The 21,594-nt window shown below is 36.8% G+C and overlaps 1 protein-coding gene across 7 annotated transcripts in view; it reads right to left on the bottom strand.

Annotated features, from left to right (window-relative positions):
* The window catches only part of Relch (RAB11 binding and LisH domain, coiled-coil and HEAT repeat containing), an 89,464-nt gene that overhangs the window by 28,956 nt on the left and 38,914 nt on the right, over window positions 1–21,594 (bottom strand). For 5 of the 7 annotated variants that reach the window (XR_007588273.1, XR_007588272.1, XM_050119729.1 and 2 more), the window contains 10 exons: window positions 20,112–20,224; window positions 17,346–17,436; window positions 13,763–13,834; window positions 11,508–11,648; window positions 11,011–11,175; window positions 9,308–9,455; window positions 5,828–5,984; window positions 5,161–5,284; window positions 3,438–3,486; window positions 1,628–1,707 (listed from right to left, as the gene is read on the bottom strand). Coding sequence is in view for 5 of the 7 variants with exons in the window: in XM_050119729.1 (XP_049975686.1) it covers window positions 1,628–1,707; window positions 3,438–3,486; window positions 5,161–5,284; window positions 5,828–5,984; window positions 9,308–9,455; window positions 11,011–11,175; window positions 11,508–11,648; window positions 13,763–13,834; window positions 17,346–17,436; window positions 20,112–20,224 (1,140 nt within the window). In the remaining 2 variants the exon portion in view is untranslated. The remainder of the gene's footprint in view (window positions 1–1,627; window positions 1,708–3,437; window positions 3,487–5,160; window positions 5,285–5,827; window positions 5,985–9,307; window positions 9,456–11,010; window positions 11,176–11,507; window positions 11,649–13,762; window positions 13,835–17,345; window positions 17,437–20,111; window positions 20,225–21,594) is intronic. The other 2 variants (XM_050119732.1, XM_050119731.1) reach the window with 2 other exon arrangements.

The following is a 21,594-nucleotide window of genomic DNA, read 5'->3' as shown; positions in this document are numbered from 1 at the left end:
CACAATGTACATTTCAACCTCTGATACTATTTATGTAATAACATTGTTTACATTTGATATGTAATGACATTGTTTACAGGTGAAGATCATTGTCTTCATATATTGCACAGTTGTTTATTCTTTTTGTCTTCAAGTTAGATAGTTATTGAGAATTGTATGTTTGTCATGTTTATTTTTAGGTTGATACATAGAGATTATATTTAGTATAATGTTCAGCCTCTTTAAAGAGCTGTAGAAAATGGCCTTTAATCTAACCTAGAATTCTGTGCCGAGACACAATTACTCCTGGCAACGCCACTCTACTCCCGAGAGAACGTTGAGCACCAAAGACACTCCACTGGGAGCTTGTCTTCTTGGCAGAATTGGCCTTTGGGTTAAGAAAAGGCCATACCTCATCTACTGACAAAGATATGAAACAGGATTGTCTTATCTTGCCAAGACAGGGTAGGATAATTCTAAGAAAGTTCCTTGCATTTGATAATGGTATGTCAGTCATGCTAGGCCTTAGCCAAAGTTGGCTGACTCAACATTGCGAACGAGAATTTGGGTGATTGCCCAGGTAGTCTGTTGTCTCTGTCATTTATGGCACATTTTGGATATCTCTCATTTGTTAAGTAATATTTATTCCCTTCTCAGATCTTTGATGGAGTTGAAGATTATATAATTGTAATTACATTATTTAGACTCCTTGAGATAGAATGTCTGGTAAAACTTTTGTTCTCAATATTGTTTGTTATATTCATTATTTGTTATTATTGTTTATAATTGTATTTGGTTTAGTTCTGTCTTATTTAGACAAAAAGGGGGAGATGTAGGGATAAGCCCGCCCAGGGGCGGGCTTGCCTCGGGCGAATGTTTTTACTGATAAATTGGGTGCGCAGACGCCGTGCACCCCTTCCTGCTTCTGGTACTTCGCTGGAACCTTGGTTTCGTGAGTCTGGTTTTTCCATTAAAGTTGTTCAAATATCTATTATTATTGGTCTTCATTAATCTAAACCGCCACAACCTCTTAGTCTAGCACATTCTGCTTTCATATCAATGCTTTAAATCATCAGGTCAGGTAATGGAAGATGGATAGAGGTCCTGTTACATGGGTGGTGAAGCTCAGTCACCCTTGTCAAAGCGCCACTAACAGAATAGCTTATGAAGGATGGGTGACCACAGCAAGACCAGCAGAAGTTAGATGAGCTGTGTCCTGACTGGAGAATCATAAACAAATACATGGTTTATAATTAATAAAGATACTATGTCTGGGGTAGTTTAATATATAGCAATAACTAAGAAAAATGAAGTATTACTAAAGGGTACCTTGGTAAAAACAATATAGTTTCTACTGCATCTTTAAATTTTCCAATATATCAGATAAACCATTTAACCAATTACATGGAAAACATCATGAAAAACAAAGAAATTCTGCTGTAAACATAGTCTAATGTAAATTAAATCTATGTGTTAAATTGGTACTTTACTTAGAGATTTATTTGAATATGCTACTCACTCCAAAACATTTATTGAAAATGAACAAAACTCTTTTTTGCTTTTCTCTTAGGTCTGACACCAGCAAACAAACATGAGGTATTTTCTAAGGAGAAGGCACCTTTACAGGAGAGGAAGACTTGTCTCTTACCTGAATGTAGCACGTGAGGACTCCTGTGGCATAAATGGGGACTGTAGCTTTAGTGAGGACCCCATTTCCTGCTGAGGAATCTAAAATTATTAAAATATTTTTAAAAGTTCTAGTATACTTTAAATGTAAAGGCAAAAGTGAAAACAACTGCATTTAAAAGCACAACTATTTACAGGATTGTTTGGGAAGCACTTTGGGGAAGGCACATTCTAATCTGTCAGTCACAACTTACTGAAGTGGCATTAGTGCGCGCATGCACACACACATACACACACACACACACACACACACACACACACACACACTTCTGGTAGTTGAGAAAGGAATTTAGTAACAAAACTGGAATCTTAACTCCTATTTCCAGAATCAAAACCCACAAATGCTTTCTTTAAGGGCCTTTCAAGTATCTACTAGCCGAGATACGGCACACAGATATCCATGAGTTAACCTGTTCTGGCTCAGGGCATCTACTGCGGGTTTTCAGCATGGAGGAGGAGGAGAAATTAGGCTCCATAAATGGGAAGCATGGCAGGAGAATTCAACCACGACTGTGTGACCTGTGACTACTCTCTGTGTCTACAAATATTATGATAAAGACTTACAAAGAAAAATTCTACAGACCATAAGGAGGTAAATTAGTACTAATAGTTCATATACTGATCATACTGTTTTAAGTGGTTTGTTTCTATGTCCTTAAGTGTTTTGTTTTTATTACTGTACAGATATTTTTTATAGCTAATTTATTTTCAGTGCCGAATACAAAGAAATTAAATTGAAAAGATAATTCAACAATTGGACATGACTTCAACAACAAAACTATCATAGCTAGCATTTAAAGTTTATTTTGCTGGTAAAAGTAATATTTTCTTGGGAGGAAAATTGATGCTAGCTAACACAACAACGGTATCAGAGAATTAAATCTGAGGCTGGAGTAAGTGAGATACAGACTGCAAAAATGGGGCTTAATCATTTCCTTTCTGAACAATTAAATATTCACAGTTAACTATTGATTTTAAAAGCTGTCAGTTCTCAGTAACTTTTTCTTCTAAATCACATCTTAATAAACTATAATCCTTAATGGTGGGATTTTAGCTACAGAATTACTTATGCATTCAAGATCTATCAAGTGTAAGTTGCTATATATTCCACTTAATATTTTCTATAATTTATTCTTAAAAATGAAAAAATAGACAGGTTTACAGATGTACACATAATCATTTTGTTAGTCCAGTGAAGCTGGCCTAGAGTGACGCTGTGCCTGCACTGGTTAAGACATAAGGGTGAAGCTCATCAATCTCTGTTTACACAGGACCTATAGTATCTTTACATTTTCTGTTTCATTTAAAAAAAACTTGTATGCCCTTCATTGTTTTCCATTGCTATTTTAATGCTGCTTCTTTTGCAAGCTGAAGTACTTTGAGTTCATCAAAGCACACTCTAAGAATTAAAAGCAATTGGTTTGAGAAGTTGGATCTTTGTAGGCAGTATCAAGGAGATTGCACATAGCTGTTGAAGGAGGACACTGGAAGGTTGGCCACAGCCTCATGGCGATACACAGATTAATATAGTTTCTGTGTGATCATTCGGGTCTGGGTGGCCAGATACCAACATGCAGTCTCCATTTACAAAGCACGAATCACCCCATGGGGAAGAAACTGGCAAGGCTAGAGGGAATACTAAGAACTCCATGACAGACAGTCTCCTTCTCAATTTCACTTCTTATTTTTAGATAATCTTCAAATAACCAATACAGTATTTTTCCTGAGTATAAAGATTCAACTGTTTTTAGAGTAATAATGGACATACTTACCGATGTTTTCTTCAGACAGTCTCAAAATCTCCTGGAACTGGGGTTTTACCTAAGTAAAACAGAGTAATCAGTGATCAATATATATTGACTATTGATACAACTATTTTGCTTTATAGGCTACTGAAATGGTCAGAAATATATTATTTTTAATTAACAGGCTCAAGATAAAAGAAGAATAAAGGGACTGAAAGCAGGACTTAAGGATAAATAAAAATTAATTCAGGTCATTAAGTATTTTCAGAATAGCCTTTGGTATCTTTCCTTAAAATAATTTTCAAGATGATTTAAAATTCTTAAAATTACTGCTAAAAACTAAATTTAGTTATCAATAAGCTCACTTGTATATTATTATATGATTAAAAACTTCATCACCATATATGATTAGAATTATTGTAAAAAATATCTCCTGTATTTGAAGGGAATGAAAGGAAATTCTACTCATTTAGGATTTCCAGGGCTAACATATCAAAATGTGAAACCTATCACAATCCATTATCAAGTCCTTCAAATTAAAACTTCAAATAAGGAATTTTACTTCAGTATCTTAAGTTAGAACAAATGCGCATTTCAGTTTTCTTTTTTTTTTTTTTTTAAATTGGGATTAACAGAGATTTTAAACCACTGAAGACAATTCTGTAGTGTTCAATGTAACTGACTCCTACTTAGCTTTCCAAAGAAATAACACCTATTTATTTAGGAACTCTTGAGCAATTCCTGCTGATAATGGTAACAGGTAGACTGGTGAGAGGAAAATGGATTTTGCTTTCTCTACATTAATGTCAAGACTCAGTATTTGCTTTCTTGTTAGCACCTCCGTCACATTAATTCGCACAATGATTGCAGACTGAGAGGGAGACACTGTGAAAGACTAAGCTGTGCAATCACATGATTAAGAATGAATGTCTTCACTTTACAAAACACTATGCACAGGCTATTTAACTTATTAAAGGTCACAGAACTTAGCAGCCAACACACTAGAAAGGAAGTATGAATTTGGTTGAGTTTATTGCAGCCTACATTTCTGCTTTAAATGTTGCAATAATATAGATTTCTTAGGAAGGAGCAGAAGCTTAGAGTGTTTACTATTTGAGTATCTTGATAAAAATCTGATCATAACAACTACTTTGTAATACCTTTAGAGTTCTTTAATCAACTAGCAAAACAAGAAACTGAAGACAAATGGATTAACAGAATTGAAGAAGAATTGGATGCAAGTGCCCTCAAACTTACCTAAAACAATAAGCAGTGTAGGCCACTGTGACAGATCACACTATGGCAACAGCTGAGACACACAACTGAGTGTCCATGCTGGTTCTAAGGAGCGGGATCTTTGGAGCAATTTTTATAGGCTGCTGGGGCTCATCATCCTAGGTTCTTATCATGTGCTAAGCAGACAAATGCTCCCAAAATATGTAGTATATGACAAAAACAAAAACAAAAGCCCCAAAACCCTTAATTATTATTCAAAGAATTGGGTTGCTTTCCTCAGCTCATATGCCTACGGTAAAAGCTTTTGATATATCTACTGTGGCAGATCTCATAATAAAATCTCAGTACACACTAAGCTGAGGCTACTACTTACGTGTAACTATTTAATATCACTGTAAGACATTAAAGATGCTAGAAGATAAGAGAGGCTTGTCTATTATTTAGTTTGGTAAAACATTATCACATTACAATTCTGTTTCTTGAATATAAATAAAGATGGAATACAAATATTTACCTTAGTGTTTGTAAAAATTTTGCCAAATGTCCGGCAAAGACGCCAGAAAAATTTGGAGAATTCATGGACACAGGCAGTTGAGGTTACATTAATTCTGCCCACTATTTCGATAAGCTGTGGTAACCTGAAGGTGAAAGGAGAGAAGAGCAGCAGGGCACACATGAATACTGTCTCTGGGGTACGTCTGCAAGCACACCTCCCCTATGTTCTCTGTAAGCAAAGGTTTCAGACCCTTTGCAATGGTATTAATGGGCTCTCCTAGATCAACTCTTCAAACACCACTTTTAACTGCTTGTTATAAAAAAGAGAGTTTTCTGCGTGTGAGACTAATCAGCTTCAAAATCACAGATGTGATACATCACAGAACCTTGGTCTAAGAAAGCATTCATTCTAGACTCAAAGCTATTGAATTAGAATATAAAGTCCAACTCCTAGTACTCCAGACAAAAGGTCAGAGCCGACACAATACAGATGAGCTTCTTTACGCAATGTTACATGTGCAGTGGGAGTTAATATCACCTTTCCAGTTTTGCTACTGAAGATGGCAATTTATGTTTCTTAAACAAATTAATCTATTTTATAAAATTCCTGTCTCAAGCCTAAATCTGAGCTATTTTACATTGAGTGAATTTAGGTATATATAACGGATATGGAGGCGGTTACTTACAACTGATTGACAACCCACAGTAAACTCTCCCAGCCTGTTGTGCCCTCATGTTCCAGTTGGTAATCATAAAGTTCTAGCAGCACCGCCAATTGCTCACGACTTCCAATAATAGTAGACACATCTTGTAGAGGTGACATAGGCCGAGGGAACCTGGTCACTGTAAATAACAAACAAAAAGCAAAATAAACCACACAGGAAAAAAAAATAGTTCTTCTGTCCAAAGCAAAATAAGGCTCTGATATTTAATTAAATTGCTTTAAACTTTAAATTTCACACATTAAAGAGAATTGAGACCCTCACACTTAATAATTTAACAAACACTTACTAATGAAAACTAAGTTAATGTAGGTTAAATTAAAATCAAAGATAAGACATGGATTTAGTAGAAAACATGATTTAGTTAAAAGTTGAATCTAATTAAAAATGTAGTTAAAAACAACAAAAATATGTAATTCCATTATATTGTTTATGCTAATGAAATAATCAAAATAATAAAAGATATTCTTCAGAGATTAAAGTTAAAAGCAGGGAAAATACTATTTCATAGGAGAGAATAATGATATAAAATATTGACGCTTCAGATGAAGAAATTTCTTTAGTAGTTAATTTTCAACATTAAATGTTTTATTTAAAAAATTTCAATCAAAGTTAATGTAAAGTATTAAAGCCAGTGATCAGCAAGTTAAAACACAATCTATATAGATACTGTAACCAAGGTCCCATGTAGTACAAATAATAAAAACTCTGAGGCAGATATAGGTTTTAAAGCTGGGTCAGGTGGTGGTGGCGCACTCCTTTAATCCCAGAACTCGGGAGGCAGAGGCAGGTGGGTCTCTGTGAGTTTGAGGCCAGCTTGGTCTATAAGAGCTAGTTCTAGGACAGGCTCCAAAGCCACAGAGAAACCCTGTCTTGACAAAACAAACAAACATACAAACAAACAAAGCTGAAGATCAGAGAGACAGAATAGTAAGCCACTAGAGACCTATTTTACTTTTACCAATGCTCAGACCCACTAGACTGCACTGTGTCTCTGTCAAACCTATGTCTCCACACTCCAGTGAGTTCCTATCTCTTTCCCTTTGTATTCCCCTCTCTGCCCAGCCACACTGTTCCTGTCTTCAGCTCCACAGTGCTGGCATGAAAGGTACGTGACTGACTATATTACGAATGAGACTAAAGATATTTGAGACCAGCAAAAACAAAATGATGACAGGGAATAGGTAATTATGTCGAAAACTCAGCTAGAGAGAAGACATTAGAATGTCTAGGTGGGCATGGTAGCACATGCCTTTAATTTCAGCACTTGGTTGCAGAGGCAGGTGGATCTCTGAAATTGAGTTCAAGAGAGCCAAGGCTACACAGAGAGACCCTGTTTCACAAAACAAAAATAAGAACAAAAGAATGTCTCAAAATATTTTCTGCTTATTAATAGTTTTAAAAACCTGAAAATCTATCAAACAACACTACAGAAAGAGTCCCAGGGTAACATTTTAGTAAGATGGTAAAATAGCATCAATGAAATGTATGCAGTAATTCTGCAGAATAACAGCTGGAGGTTAGTTTTAGAATGTCAGAGAATGCTACCTTGTTCACCACTGCACCCCAAATGCCTGAAACAAAAGAACCTGAGATAAACTTCGGTTACCATTATAAAATAACTGGCAATAAAATCCTTGTGTTATCCTTTATAACAAATATAGCATTTAAATGAAGGATACAACTTTAACATTAAGCTAAAATCTGGGTGTAATGGTGTACACCTTTAATCCCAGCACTTCAGAGGTAGAAGTAGGCAGATCTCTGTCAGTTCTGGACAGCCTGGGATATATAGAGAGACTCTGTCTCAGAAACAACAGCAGCAAGCCAAAGAGATATTAGCAACAGCAACTAAAAACAAAAGATTGTTACTTGGTGTAAGGAAGACAATCACAAGAAGCAGTAGTTGCATAAGTAAGGAACATGGTCAGGATGGCAAAGAAGTAAGTGGATGGCAGCTGCTGGCATTGAAGGGATATTTGTTAAAAACACTAAGAAGCTAAGAGGCATCATAGGCTAAACTAGTTTCTAGTCGCCTCTCCCGGCTCTGGCTTAGAAACAGGACTGCTACAGGTGTGTTTAGATAAAGTGAGATCATCTAGAAGGTGGGATCAGGGTAGGCTCTCTCCTCTCTAATGCCCGACATCCTCACAAATATGAAAAAGCTGGGCACTAGGAGTCTGCAAAAGATATGCAATGTGAAAGGAACAAGAGTCAGAGACATTTGCAAGCCAAGGAGCACCAAAGAAGGCCCGCCAATAAATGACCAGATTTTAAGGAACGGGGCAGTTTTCTCTCAGTTCTCAGAAGGCCCTTCCTCTCCTAATCCCGTCAAGTTATACTTCTGCCCTCAATCTATGAAATAGCACATTTCTGTTATTTCAGATACTTAACTTGTGGTATTTTGTTAAGACAACTTCAGCAAACTAACACAGCCAAACAGGAAGAGGAAAAGAATTTAAAACAATAAGTACTTTAGTGGGTGGTAGAGTCACAGAGTAACTAGTTATGAATTCTTATGGAGTTTTCCAAGTCTTTATCCTATGAAGTTTGATTTTTTTTAAATTATCAATATAATAAGTCTTTATTAGAGCCAGTAAGAGACACATATTTCACAAACCTGAAAATGTTCCAAAGCTATTTCAGACACAAGAACAGCTGTGTACAGCCTTTTCCTAGGTGTCCTGCTTAGGAGCAGCACGGCTGCCAACCACCTCATCACATCACAGAGCATTTACTGTCCACTGGAGAGTGACTTCATGCATTTCTCCCCCACAACCCCAGTCCTGGGGATTGAACCTAGTTCCCCTCATGGATTAGGCAAGCATTCTGTCAATCAGCTGTACTCCCGGCCATAAGTCACTTTCTTTCTATGAGGTTGGGGGGAGAAAAATCTTACTACATGCTTGTTTCTTTCTACCATGAACACAACAGAAAATTATATTTATTATTAAAAATTACAACTATATTTATCTTACCCTATTGAAAACAAAATAGCAAGGGAAGAAAAAATAAAGAGGAAACGACAATCTTCACACACTAGCCCTAGTAACAATTAAGTAAGTCTTCTCATCGATTCAAATCTGAGACAGAAATGTCTATTCCAGCTTCCTAAAGTTTATAGAAACTGCCAGCCTTTGCTAGTGTGAGACCCTGCCTCAACAAAGTATAAAACCTTACATAAAATCAACAAATAAGCAAAACACACCCATTCACCTGATGGGGAATAGAAGAAAGCACAACTATTGCAGAATAATCTCACATAGCTTATTCATAAAAGAGAAACCTATTAAGTTTTATCTCTGAACACAAGATTCGACACATTATACATACAAAACATTTTAGTAACCATGCTGCTATGTAATGGGTAGAAACAAAACAACTCTTTGGGAAGCAAAACTGTCAATATTGTACCCCTTCCCTAAAGAGCTGAGAGTTGAGTACCTTCAATTTGTGGCACTTCACCATGCAGCGTGGCTTTGCTGGAGAAAGGCGCATTCTGAAGCACTAACGCAAAGAGAGATGGGATCAAGGACTGCAAGGCAGAAAGATACATGTGGAGCTTGTGTTCATCCAGCCCATGCTCTCCTTCCTGAAACAGAAGGGTGGGAGCTAATCTTAGGTTTTTGAAATCACATTGCAAGTTGGATGCACGACAGCTTCTCTTTCTATGGCAACAAGCATTTAAAGACCTCTATGTTAGACCCAAACATGCACTTAACAGAACTGTCCATCCTAACTGTTATGAGAAGCAAGAAGGCATTGTAGACACGCCAGAGTCTTTAATAGGAAACACTGGGAAGAATTAGTTCCAGGGCTATGAACACTTTTTCTGAAATTCTTGTATACTAGAGGGAGTCACAGGAGACACAAGTGTGACACTGCTAATCCTGTAGGATCACCTGTTATTTCCCTGTTTCCTAAATGCTGTCAAGCACCTGGGGTCACCTGCATTCGCAAGGACTCACTTCCACAGATAAACAGAAAAGAGAGAAATGACACAAACAGGATTGATATGGCACTCAGAAGGCAAATGTTAAAGTAAAAAACAAAACAAAACACCCAAAGACTTATTAGAGATAAAGCATTTAGACAGATCTACTTGAGATGTCTGTTTATTGTTTTTTTTTTCTATTTTCTTACAGAAACACTACTAGCTAATTAGTACAGTGGAGACATTTAGAAGCAATGTGGTATAATTTACACCATAGCAAGGTACATACAAAAAAACAAGGTCTGGTTAATTATCAAATAGAAAGAATGCAAACACATAAAAAACAAAAAACCTCCTAGATTTTCCTGAATATGCTATTTCAGTCTTAATTTTCATATATTTCCCCTAAGTGTTCACTGTGAAGTTTAGAAGGAACAGTCCAGTGTTTAGATTTAAGTCTATATTCATGTACATATGAGATCATCTAATAAATAGTTGTAAGATTTATGATAAAACCTTAAAGGTCCTTGAAAACTTTGAAGCATAAAGCATAAAAGTCTAGAGTCAGAAACCAATTTGTATGACAGCTGGGGACCCTGACAAGTTACCTAAGTCAAACCCTAATTTCACCCTAAAACACAAAACTCTCCTCAAAGGGTTCTAAGAGTGAAATGGGTTTTTAAATCTAAAATATTGATCTTTGCAGTATATATAGACACCCCAAATACTAGCTCCTCTGCTAGCCTCTAAAGAACATTTAGTACAAAAATTAGATAAAGACCCATCTATTATTTTTTCAACTTTTCATCAACTTTTCTGAGTAGAATGAAGTTCTCTTAAGATGTCTATGCTCGAGTAAGCATAGATAGCGTAGTTTTGACATCACAGAAATAGGAAGACCACAGACACTCTGCATTTAGTCATCTCTGCAATCTGGAACTGGAGCTGATGTTTATGTAAAACACCATCATGAGCATCTTCAGAGCATCCGGGAAGAACTGGCTTTCTGAACAATGTCTGCTATATTTCTAGGAAGATGCTCTTCCAGCCACTGTGTGCTTTCCCGTCGAGCTCCTCCTCTCTCCTCAGTGGTGATGCACTAAACTATTTAGCTAAGTGGTACATCTTGTCTCTGTTCCCCAATATTTCTCTAAGATGGTCTAGAACAGACCCTTTAAATTTATGAACTATATATAAAAAAAGAGGAACTCACCCTGAGAAGCTTTTCAATTTTGTTCAGTAGTGTAGGTATAAGATGAGACTGTAAATTTCCAAGTTCAGTTGTCCAAGCAGCATAAGCTGGTAAAAATACTTGGTGTGTTGCACTAACGACTCTTTCTGAGGGGTCACCCAGGGCTGAAAGCAATAATTCAAAGCCCTGAAAAAAAAAAGGTAAATGGAGATTGTTAAAAGAGTCAATTTCTAACAAAAATGTAATAAAATACAATATGCATTTCAAGAACTGTTTTAAGGAAGACAGTCATCTCCAAATCTTTCCTGTTTTCTTAAGTGCTAATGTATCTATGATGAACAGATGGGGTTGAAAACACGCACACTCATTTCCAATTTCCTGGCAGTTGCTGGATTGAAAGCAGCTGTCCTTCCCGCTCATCACACCGACATACCATCTCACTGCAGACTGTCAAATATCTGAATCAGTACATTATTTGGAATTTATAACAAGGCAAAAATTCATGCTGAAAAACATACCTGCTGATATTTGTCAGGATCATCAATGTAGCCCATAATGACACCCAGGCTTTTGATCACAGCTTCTCTTACCAAATCTGCCTTATCTTCCATTAACATCTGTTGTAACATTGAAAGAACCAAGGAACTACGAATTTCTTTCTGAAAACAACCAATGTTTTTATGAGTTATTTATGCCACGATTTAATATGGTAATATTTAATAAAAATGCCAGTTACTGCTGTGCCTTAGCTTACTTTTAATACAATTTATTTTTATTTATGAATGTTGTGTGTAAGTGTGTAAATATGGGTGTGTGCACACAAAGTCAGTGCCTGTGGTAGCCAGAAGACAATGTCGGATCTCTAGACGTGGCGTTTCAGGTGGTTGTGAGACACTTGATGTGAAATGTTGGGAACCCAGAGTTGCATTAATGCCAAGCAGGGCTCAATAATTGAGCTAAATCTCCAGTACACTACACCACTGCTCCCAGTTATGTTAAGGACTAAGCTAAATTAAAAGTTGAGGATAAAATAAAGTCATCAGGGGCTGAAGAGATAGCTCAGTTGTTAAGACTCTACTGCTGTTACAGAGGACCAGCAGCCATGTGAGGCAGCTCACAACCACCTGTTAACCACAGTTATAGAGGTGTGCACACTGCTTCCTTGGAAACACGTTCATGTGCAGCCCTCTACTTCTGCCTTTTCATGTAATTAAAAAGAAAATAAACCTTTAAAAACAGTCATCAATACTCAAATTCCTACCTTCTTTGTAGTTTTTGAGACTTGTCAAGCCATAAAATGAATAAAGCCTAAACTTGGTCTGGCCCCTTTAAAGGTGATAATAAACCAAATAAAATAAAAACAAAGACTTGGTTTTTGTTCCAACTTTTTAAAACTTCTTAGATGAACAACACAAACATTTAAACCTGTGAGCTGCTTGTAATGAATAAGGCCTGTCATCTTAGCACATGGGTGGTAGGATACAGAAAGATAGTTCAAGGCCATCTTCTACACAGCAAGTTTTAGGCTATTGAGGGACAGATGCAATGAGACTTTATCTCACAAAAAAACAAATGAACTTAAATTTTACTGCTACATCTCAGATAGAAGGCTTGGCCTCTATGTTAATATACACATTGTGAATTTGGGGGAAAAAATCTAGAACATGAAGTTATGTAGATTTTCTTCAGAACTGGGGCACATTTTATCATTAAAAATCTATTAAAAAGCCTTTACGCATTCAAAAGCTGTTAGGCTTTGTAGCAGTAGATGCAGTTCTAGAACCTACTCAATGTTCATTTTTTAAAAACTGGAAAGGGATTTGTCTATTTGTTTGTCAAGTGACAACTTGATGGAAATGAAGCTATCTTTCACATACCCAAGTCTGAATAAACACAGCTTGACAGTGTGTGCTTCTGCTGAGAAAAACTGATAAACCAGGGAAGAAACCAGCTTCTGCCCCAGTGCTCAAGCAAGAATCTAAGTGTTTTTCCTGAAAACCCTGCCAAATGTCAGTCTGCAGCCAAAATATTTTCTATTATCACTTTCATCTTTGTGTCTAAAATATTACAAAGATTTAGGGTTTAAAATTTAGTAAAACTAACAATTTTACTGATTAAGCAAAGTCCTTTTTGAATGACTCTGGCTTGCTTTGGGAATGAGTGCTGTGTAGAGCACAGTCCTTATCAGAACATCTGAGGGCCAGCTCTCTGACAATGCCCTGCAGGAACACTGCTGCCCATACTGCTAAGCACCAGCACTGTATGTGTAAACACGTGAGGGACAAAAAAAGCCCTATTAGGAAAACACCTTCCATCTTATGTAGCTCTTTGGGAGAATCAACTTCTGTAGCTGAGTGGTGGTGGCACACGCCTTTAATTCCAGCACTTGGGAGACAGAGGCACGTGGATCCTTGTGAGTTCGAGGCCAGCCTGATCTACAGCAGAGTGAGTGCCAGGACAGGCTCCAAAGCTACAGAGAAACCCTGTCTCAGAAAAACAGAATAGAACAACGCAAAGCAAAAAAAAAAACCCAAAAAAAGAGCCAACTTCCCAGAGTCCTCAGAACATACTTGATGAACTACTCCACAGTTACATATATTTAAATGCATGCACAACCAATCAGAATGTACTTATTTACAAAAAATGCATTAACGTGAGCTCCCTCTTCCCCCCACCCCCTTGTCTTTCTTTTGTTAAAATAGCATGCCTAAGAGAATTTGGATTAAAATGGACATATGTACTGTTAAACAGAAACAAAGAAAAAGGTTCTTACGGGAAGGTAAGGTGCCAGGGCTCCACAGGACTCTGCCACCAGCAGTCGTCTTTCTGGATATTTGTGATTAATCTGGAGTCAAAAACAAGCACAGCAGTCAAGTGGAAGCAACACACCCTCTCTTCTTCCAAAAACAGTTACTTTTCACCAGAATCAGAATTAAGAATATAGTACACTGTCTTCCTTTTCCACCTCTGGGACTGCCTGCAATGTCTATACCTGGGTCAGGAATAAGGGAATCAAGGGCAGCCTAAACATCAAGGCACAGAGGTATCTGTTAAAGAAAAAAGGGAAAATAAAAGATGAAGAATTGGCAAGGTATCTAGAAATCATGTGTTTGCCTAGGACTAGGATCTCCTTAGCATGTCAGAAGGAGCAAGCACTTCTAGCAACAGAAGGCGGAGAAATCTTCTGGACCTAAGAGAACTGGCGTGTGAGAAACACCAGTCTGTTTTCACCTGTGGGGCTAGCCATTAGGTTAGCCATGCTTTAACCAGCTACATAAAAACTACATGCTCTTTTTGAGAAGACCTCTTTCCTGTTGGTATATGCAAAACAGTGGAGTTTTGCTATGTGCTGACTACACTGAACTGAAGCAAAAATAAAAAAAAAAAAGTCACATACTGGGTTTTGTTCCCATATGTCTTCTTCATAGAATATAAATCTTTCTTTGACTGGAAAAGAAGTATATCTGTTCTCATATCCCATATCAAAAGATGACATAATTCAATAATGTTTTGGATGCCTAAAATTAAGAAAAGAAATTATATAGAAAGCTACTGGGCAACAAACTAGAGGTAGGTGGTTAGTCAGATCCCTGAACCACGATCATGAAGGTCACAAAAGAGTACATTCAATCCGGTCACAATTGCTCTGAAAGCAGAGAAAGTCTGACTATCAGAGAGCTGCGTTTAAAGTTTCGCCTCGCCCCTTCTCAGTCTAGTGTACTGCATCTCAGTAAGAAATGCAGAGAGAGCTGTGTTTAAGGTTCCATCTCGTCCCTTCCCAGTCTAGTGTACTGCATCTCAGGTAAGAAACACACAAGATCAACTGCATTTCTTCAGTTAATGAATAATAAGATTCTCTTTAGCTTTACAAATAAGATATGAAACAAGCACAAAACATACATTCTGAAAACTAAAAACCACTGTGGTAGATATTTTGATGAACTTCTGTTACCCTAAACTCAGATCAGAAACACATAATTAGGATGTGAATCTTCTCCAGATCCATCTATAGATTCAATAAATTACTTGAAGAAAACAAAAACAAAAATAAAACTCAGCTGTCTTCTTTACAGAAATGAAAAGCAGTTCTTAAAATTAATATGGAGAAATAAAGAGACCCATAGTAGCCAGAGTCGACCTAGCAGTGCATTTGTTTTGGGGTAAATAAATGCTTTAATTTTTAAACTGGATGCAGAGATGAATGTACCACTCTGTGAACACACTGACCATTCAGAGATAGACTGAAGGTAACACTGGAATTAACAAAACTCTGTTTGGGGTGCTTTTGAAAAATAGTTCAGGCTTGTCTAGAACTCACCAGTACTGGAATTGCAGACATGTACTACTATGCCTGACAGAATTTTTTACTTTTTAAATTTTCTTAGGGATTTTGAGGCAGGGTCTAGCCTTGACTCCTGTCTCTGTCTCTTGAGTGCTGGGATTAAATGTGTTTATCACTGTGCTCAGTTTAAGTGCAAACTAAAAAGAGAAAATGGAAAAACTAAAATCATCTCTTGTAGTCAAGCTTGTAGTCATGTTAGCTAGATTTTCCAGATCTACAGAGACGTATTTCAGAGGACATGCATTCTTCAAACCTTTTAAAGACTACAGAATATGGCATTTAAAGTGTTTTAATAACTTAAGACTTTCCATGACATTAGATACATCTGTTCCTGGCAGCACCAATTACTTCAGGAGGATGATGGGCATTGAAGAGGCTTCTTATGGAGTTTGCTAGTCATTTGAGCAAGAAACTGCTTTTGCTTTGACTGCTTGATGGTATGCTGTATGAAATGGACATGCAGGACCCAGAGAGAAATGACTGCTGAACTTGCGTAAAGGTGAGACAATCCTTCGGGGTTCCTGCGTCATGAAAGAGTCTGCCAGACATTCTGCAGGACACAGAAGAAAGTGACTGACAAACTGCCAATAGAGGTGGAACTATCTTTGAAATTTCCTGCTTCATGGAAAAGTCTGTTGGATACTATGGGCCTGTAGGTTAAAGATGGATGCCCCAATATTACAGAAGAATTTTGGGTGAGACAGCAAGATGTCTCTGTCAATTCTAGAGTTTTGGAAGTAACTTACAATGCGCTTCCTGTTTATTTAGGTGATATTATATCCCTCTGGAGTCTTTGAGAAGTTGAAGAATAGATAGTTATTATTATAGTTTTCCTTAGTTATGATAAAAGATAAAGTAGATATAAATATTGTAATTGTAATTTTTGCTTAACACCTGTTTTGTTGTATGTAATCTTGCTATGTTAAAGTTAAAATGTTCCTTTTTATTTAGACAGGAGGTGATGTGGGATTCCCCTCTGTATGGTGTGAATACCATTGGTTAATAAAGAATCTTCACTGGCCTGTGTGGGCAGAATAGAGAGGTAGGTGGGGAAAACTAAACTGAATGCTGGGGGAAAGAAGGTGGAGTCAGGAGACGCCATGCAGCCTCCGCTGGGAACAGATAAGCTGGAACCTTGCTGGTAAGCCACAGCCACAAGGTGATACACAGATTAATAGAAATGGGTTAAATGAAGATGTAAGAGTTAGCCAAGAAGAAGCTAGAGTTAATGGGTCAAGCAGTGATTTAATTAATACAGTTTCTGTGTGGTTATTTTGAGTCTGGGCAGCTGGGAATGAACAAGCAGGCTCCTACAACAAAATGGGAGCTGGAGAGATGGCTCAATGGTTGAGAGCACGATATGCTCTTCCAGAGGACCTGGGTTCAATTCCCAGTACCCATGGCAGTCCACACCTGTCTGTAACTCCAGTTCCAGAGCTTCTGACACTCTCACACAGATGTTCATGGAAGCAAAACACCAATGAACATAAAATATAATTTCAAAAAAAAACCTACTCCAGTAAAACGAATTTAATTATAAATATATAAACTTGCTGTATCAAAGTTCTACACTTTGCAAACTGCAGGTATCTACAATGTATACAGGTTCTCCATTTGCACACACACTGTTAACTCTTCGTCAGACTTGCTAAGTAAATAGCACAAGGACTTTGCACTTGCTGGACCTTACTGCACCTAGAGTCTTGGTTCAACAGCACATCCTCAGAGGAGGACAAGTTTTCTACCACACTCAGTCCTCTACTTTGTCTTTCTTTACACTGTTTTTCTAGTTACTACAGCAGTACCTGGCACAGGAATTAGTGTTTCTAAGTATCTGATGAATCAATGAATAAAGCAAAGCATCCTAAAGCATTCTTTTGTGCAAATAAACGATATGCAGAGCGATGGACAGTCATAATTCTCCTTCCATGGATTTCCCATGTACTTTTAAAAGAAAATATAAACCTTCAAGAATAAGAAGAAAATAGCTAAGAAAGCCATGCAGGTAACTTACCTGTTCCCAACACTGTGGTAAAAGTTCAGCCTCCACACGTGTCGGTCCAACATGTCGTGCAAATGCCACACAGCCTGTGAGTATCATTTGTCTGAAAAATAATAGGAAAGAAACTGGTAGTGCATCAGAATATTGAATTACAACCACGAGTTAAAAAGAATTAAACAGCCAGGAATGGTAGCACTCCTTTAATTCCAGCACTTGGAGGCAAGGTACACATTTCTATGTACCTTGACCAGCCTGGTCTATGTAAGTTTCAGGCCAGTAAGGGTTAGATAGTGAGACCCTGTCACAAAACAAACTTACACCAAGACAAATTAAAAAACAAACAAGAAAAGAGTAAATTCTAAACATCCTTATTATTGTTTCTCAATTTTTCAAGTTAGTGTCTTTATTATGTATTACAGTAACCTTCCATATGTACTAATATGAGCTTATTAGGAGATGTGCACTTATTCTTAACTGCACTGCTGAGAACCAAATCTAGGGCCTCATGCCACCCAAGTTATACTCTAATCAAATCTTTGGGAATTGTACCATACAAATTCCCTATCATTTATATCTCCCTTTGTTTCTATTTCTCAGTGTTTCTTTTTGATTTTTCTATTTCTTCTATTTTCCTCCACTTTAGAAAGCCAGGTAAATTAAAGTGAATAAAAAGATATATTGAGAAATTCTATCATCTGCTTTCTCATGAGATATTTCTAATAACTGAGTATTTCTGTACCAACTACATACATATGTATGTGTTCCACAACTGTTTGATAATTGTAGAAAAATCCAAGTATGACAAGGCACACTTGTAGGGCCAGTTCAGAGACTGCAGATAGGCAGATCTACAAGTTCTCTGGCCGACCAGCCTAACCTGTTCTACTCTAGAACTCTGAGAAAAGCTGCTTCAAGGGTCAGGTCTGGAGCTAGGCTAGTGGTAGAGCATCTGCAGATCACTGGTGAGTCCCTGGGCTCTATCCTTATTGCCGACAAGAGTAAAATTGTGCACTGTGTCTGAGGAAAGTACCCAAACTGTCCTATGGCTAACCGAAATTCTCGCGTGAACCCCCAAACCCTGGTCATAGTCATTGGCACACAAATTTTAAAATATTTCTTCATGATATGCATGTACTACTACTACTACACTAACCACATCTAAACATTGAAAAGAAAAAGTGATAGCTCTGAATGCAATTCAAAACAAAAAAGGTCAGATGGCCAATATATTATTAATAACATTGGAAGTAGGCTATTATAGCAGTAAAAAAATAAGACTACTTAGCTATAAATATGGTATCATTTATGGTTGTTGTCAAAGAACTGCAGAAAGTACCATCATGGAGTATAAAACCAGGTTTTACTGGGATATTGCTAAAGAAGTCTGAGATTAATTAACTAAAGAAAAATAACAAGTGGCTATCTATCAAGCATGTGCTAACGAACATATCTGTCTACTTTTCATTTGTATTATATGATAATATAGAATATTGCTATTAGTCTATTTTAATAAAAAGTTGTATTTCTGTAATATAAAAGCACAGTAGTCAAGAATGTTTTATTTCTGATGTGAAGGCTTGGCTACCAGGTGGCAGTGATTATGTTTAAGTTTTGCCTTGCCTGTCTCAAAAAACAAAACAAAATTTGTTTCACAAACTAAAAATGGGATGTAAAAAAGGTATTTCATTACTAAGTTATTAAAATAGGGAAAGGCATTTTTAAAAGAAGAGAATGAGATATGCAATTTCTTGTATAAATTGTCCTTAGAAAACTTTCAAGTTAGATGATATGTCTACAGTGAGTGATCTACTTTCCCTCATTCACACCTGACTAAAGTGCATGCAGGATTCTAGTGCCACCCAACTCTGAATGTGTCCTGAGGACAAACAAGTCTCTCCACTCGCTCTTTGGTATATTCTACTAAGAACAAGAGACAGACACAGTGTAAATGCTGGAATAGCTTAGACTGTGTGATCATAATTTTGGAGCTCTTTCTACTTCAACTTCCCAGCTTTATGTGTTATGACTCATTTTTTTATTTTATGATTTTACATAGTCAAATCATCAGAAGATATAAAAAGAAACCCTAAAATTAAATACTTACAAAGCACAACTCTGTTTTACAAAACATCAGCAAAATCCCTTTCATTATTTATTAAGCTAAAGATTGCATAGAAAAACATCCACTGGTGCGCCGTTTCCCTAAGGCCAGACTGCTTTCTTCATGCTCCCCTAGCAGCTTTACTTGGTATTTGAACATTCTCCTCGAGGCAGACAACACACTTTCTTGATCAAACCAATCCCTCATGTTCCTGTGTGCGGGGTGCTGTCCTATGGCGATCCCACGCATTTGTACCTGATGGCCATCAGGGGCTGCATGCAAGCTCCAGGAAGGACCTGTTCCTGGTCGTTCCACCCCATCCACTGCAGCGGAGTTCCCACCTAACTTATGTAGAAAGAACAGGTCTGAGTCCCTCAGAAACTGGTGTGACCCTGAGGAATCCACTTGGTGTTGCATCAAGCTTTGTGATGGCAATAAAGGTTTAGACAATGGACCAGCTCTCTGCTTTCCTCCTGAGGGTCTCTGCCACTTCATTAACAAAATGGTTCCTGGTCTCATTAATCCTGAGAGATCAGTAAAGATAAAGATGCTAAAATTCCAGCACACTGAAATTGATACTGGGAAGGAAAAAAGGCCTGTGATTAAATCACCAACTATGGTGCTCCTTAAGAAAACTAGTATGTCAGCATTGCATTTGTTTATTCCTGCACACCCACCTTTGCTCATCATCCGGCCTCTTGATCAGGTTGAAGAGTATGTGGAGGAGCTGGTCTCTTTCTTTAGGTTCAGGGTGTAGACATGCTGTACACAATATGAGGGGGATCAACTCCTAAAGAAATATGAGAGTGAAGAAATTAAAAATAAAAATACAATGCATTATTATCCTAATTTTTATTTCCAGAGTACCCTTAAAACCTCAATAAACAGAGAATATCAATACATATATATATATATACTGGTTAAAGAGAAGGATAAATCACAGTGTAATAAAAACTACTCAAGGTTCAACTAAACCTTTTTTTTTTTTCGCCAGAACTGCCAAAGGATCCATTACATTACGTTTTTACAGTAAATAACATCCCATAATCTGACAATCTGATATAACATTAATTTTAAAAGTGTTTTAAGTTTCTCATAAAAGTTCACTACTTTTTTTTTTTTTTTTAAAGCATTAAAAGTTGAAGAAAAGAAAAAGCAAGAAAACAAAGCTTTTTTCTGGGACTGGACATCCATCTCAATAAGGTACTTACTTAGCTTGTACATAAGGCCTTGACCTCCAACCAACACTACATATCCCAACAATATAAAATCCCAAGTAAAAAACAAACACAGGCATACAAAAATCAAAATAAATGGAAACACAAAAATCTTTTCCCAAACTATATAACAAAAATTCCTTTACACACACACACACACACACACACACACACACACACACACACACACACACACAATGTGCTTCTGTCAGTATGAGCTATAACAAAATTTTGTACCCTTCATATTTAATCCATTGTCTAATTAAAGTGACCATTCTTGGGCTATAGGCGCAGATCAGTGGGTATTACTACTGACTATAATTAGAAATATTTGATACTAAACTGAAAATTTAAACTACATTTCATCGTACAGTCAACATACAAAAGTAACAAACTTTTTTTTTTTAAAAGAAAGAGGTGCCAAGTTTCTTTTTCATAGAAATGTATGAAATTAAAGCTGTCCACATTTTCATTAAAACAATATTCTGGATCCTAAATATATTATGTTTTTCATTTCTAATGGTTAAAAAAAAAGCTCAAAAGTAAAAAGATATTTTTGGAGAGAAATGCTCCAAACTCTAAGTATTCTAAAGAAATCATGAGACTATATTAAGATTGGAGGGAAGAATCTCTCTTTCCCATTTACCTAATTACCTGCCTCAAAAGCAGGTTTAAATTGTGTGTAGATGACATAAGTTTAGAGTTGGGATGGAGCTAAAAAGCAAGACTAAAAAGCCCTTTTATCAAGGTTTTTATATTTTATATTAAACTTTAATTATCTACTCTAAATTTTAAATTTGAAGTTATAAGATCTAGACAAGAGAAACTCCAAACAAATGAGAGAAGTAAAAAGTCTAAAGTACTTAATCTGTTTCTTTTTTTTTTTCCAATCATGCTATTTAGATGCCTATATGGATTTCAGACTAAACAGCAACTAAAAAAT

This window comes from Alexandromys fortis, unplaced genomic scaffold (genome assembly GCF_014885135.2).
Source record: "Alexandromys fortis isolate MF-2015 unplaced genomic scaffold, M_Fortis_MF-2015_v1.1 scaffold_96, whole genome shotgun sequence".
NCBI classification, from domain to species: domain Eukaryota; kingdom Metazoa; phylum Chordata; class Mammalia; order Rodentia; family Cricetidae; genus Alexandromys; species Alexandromys fortis.
The sequence above is the reverse complement of the archived record's forward strand: the minus strand, read 5'-3'. Positions and strand labels throughout refer to the sequence as shown.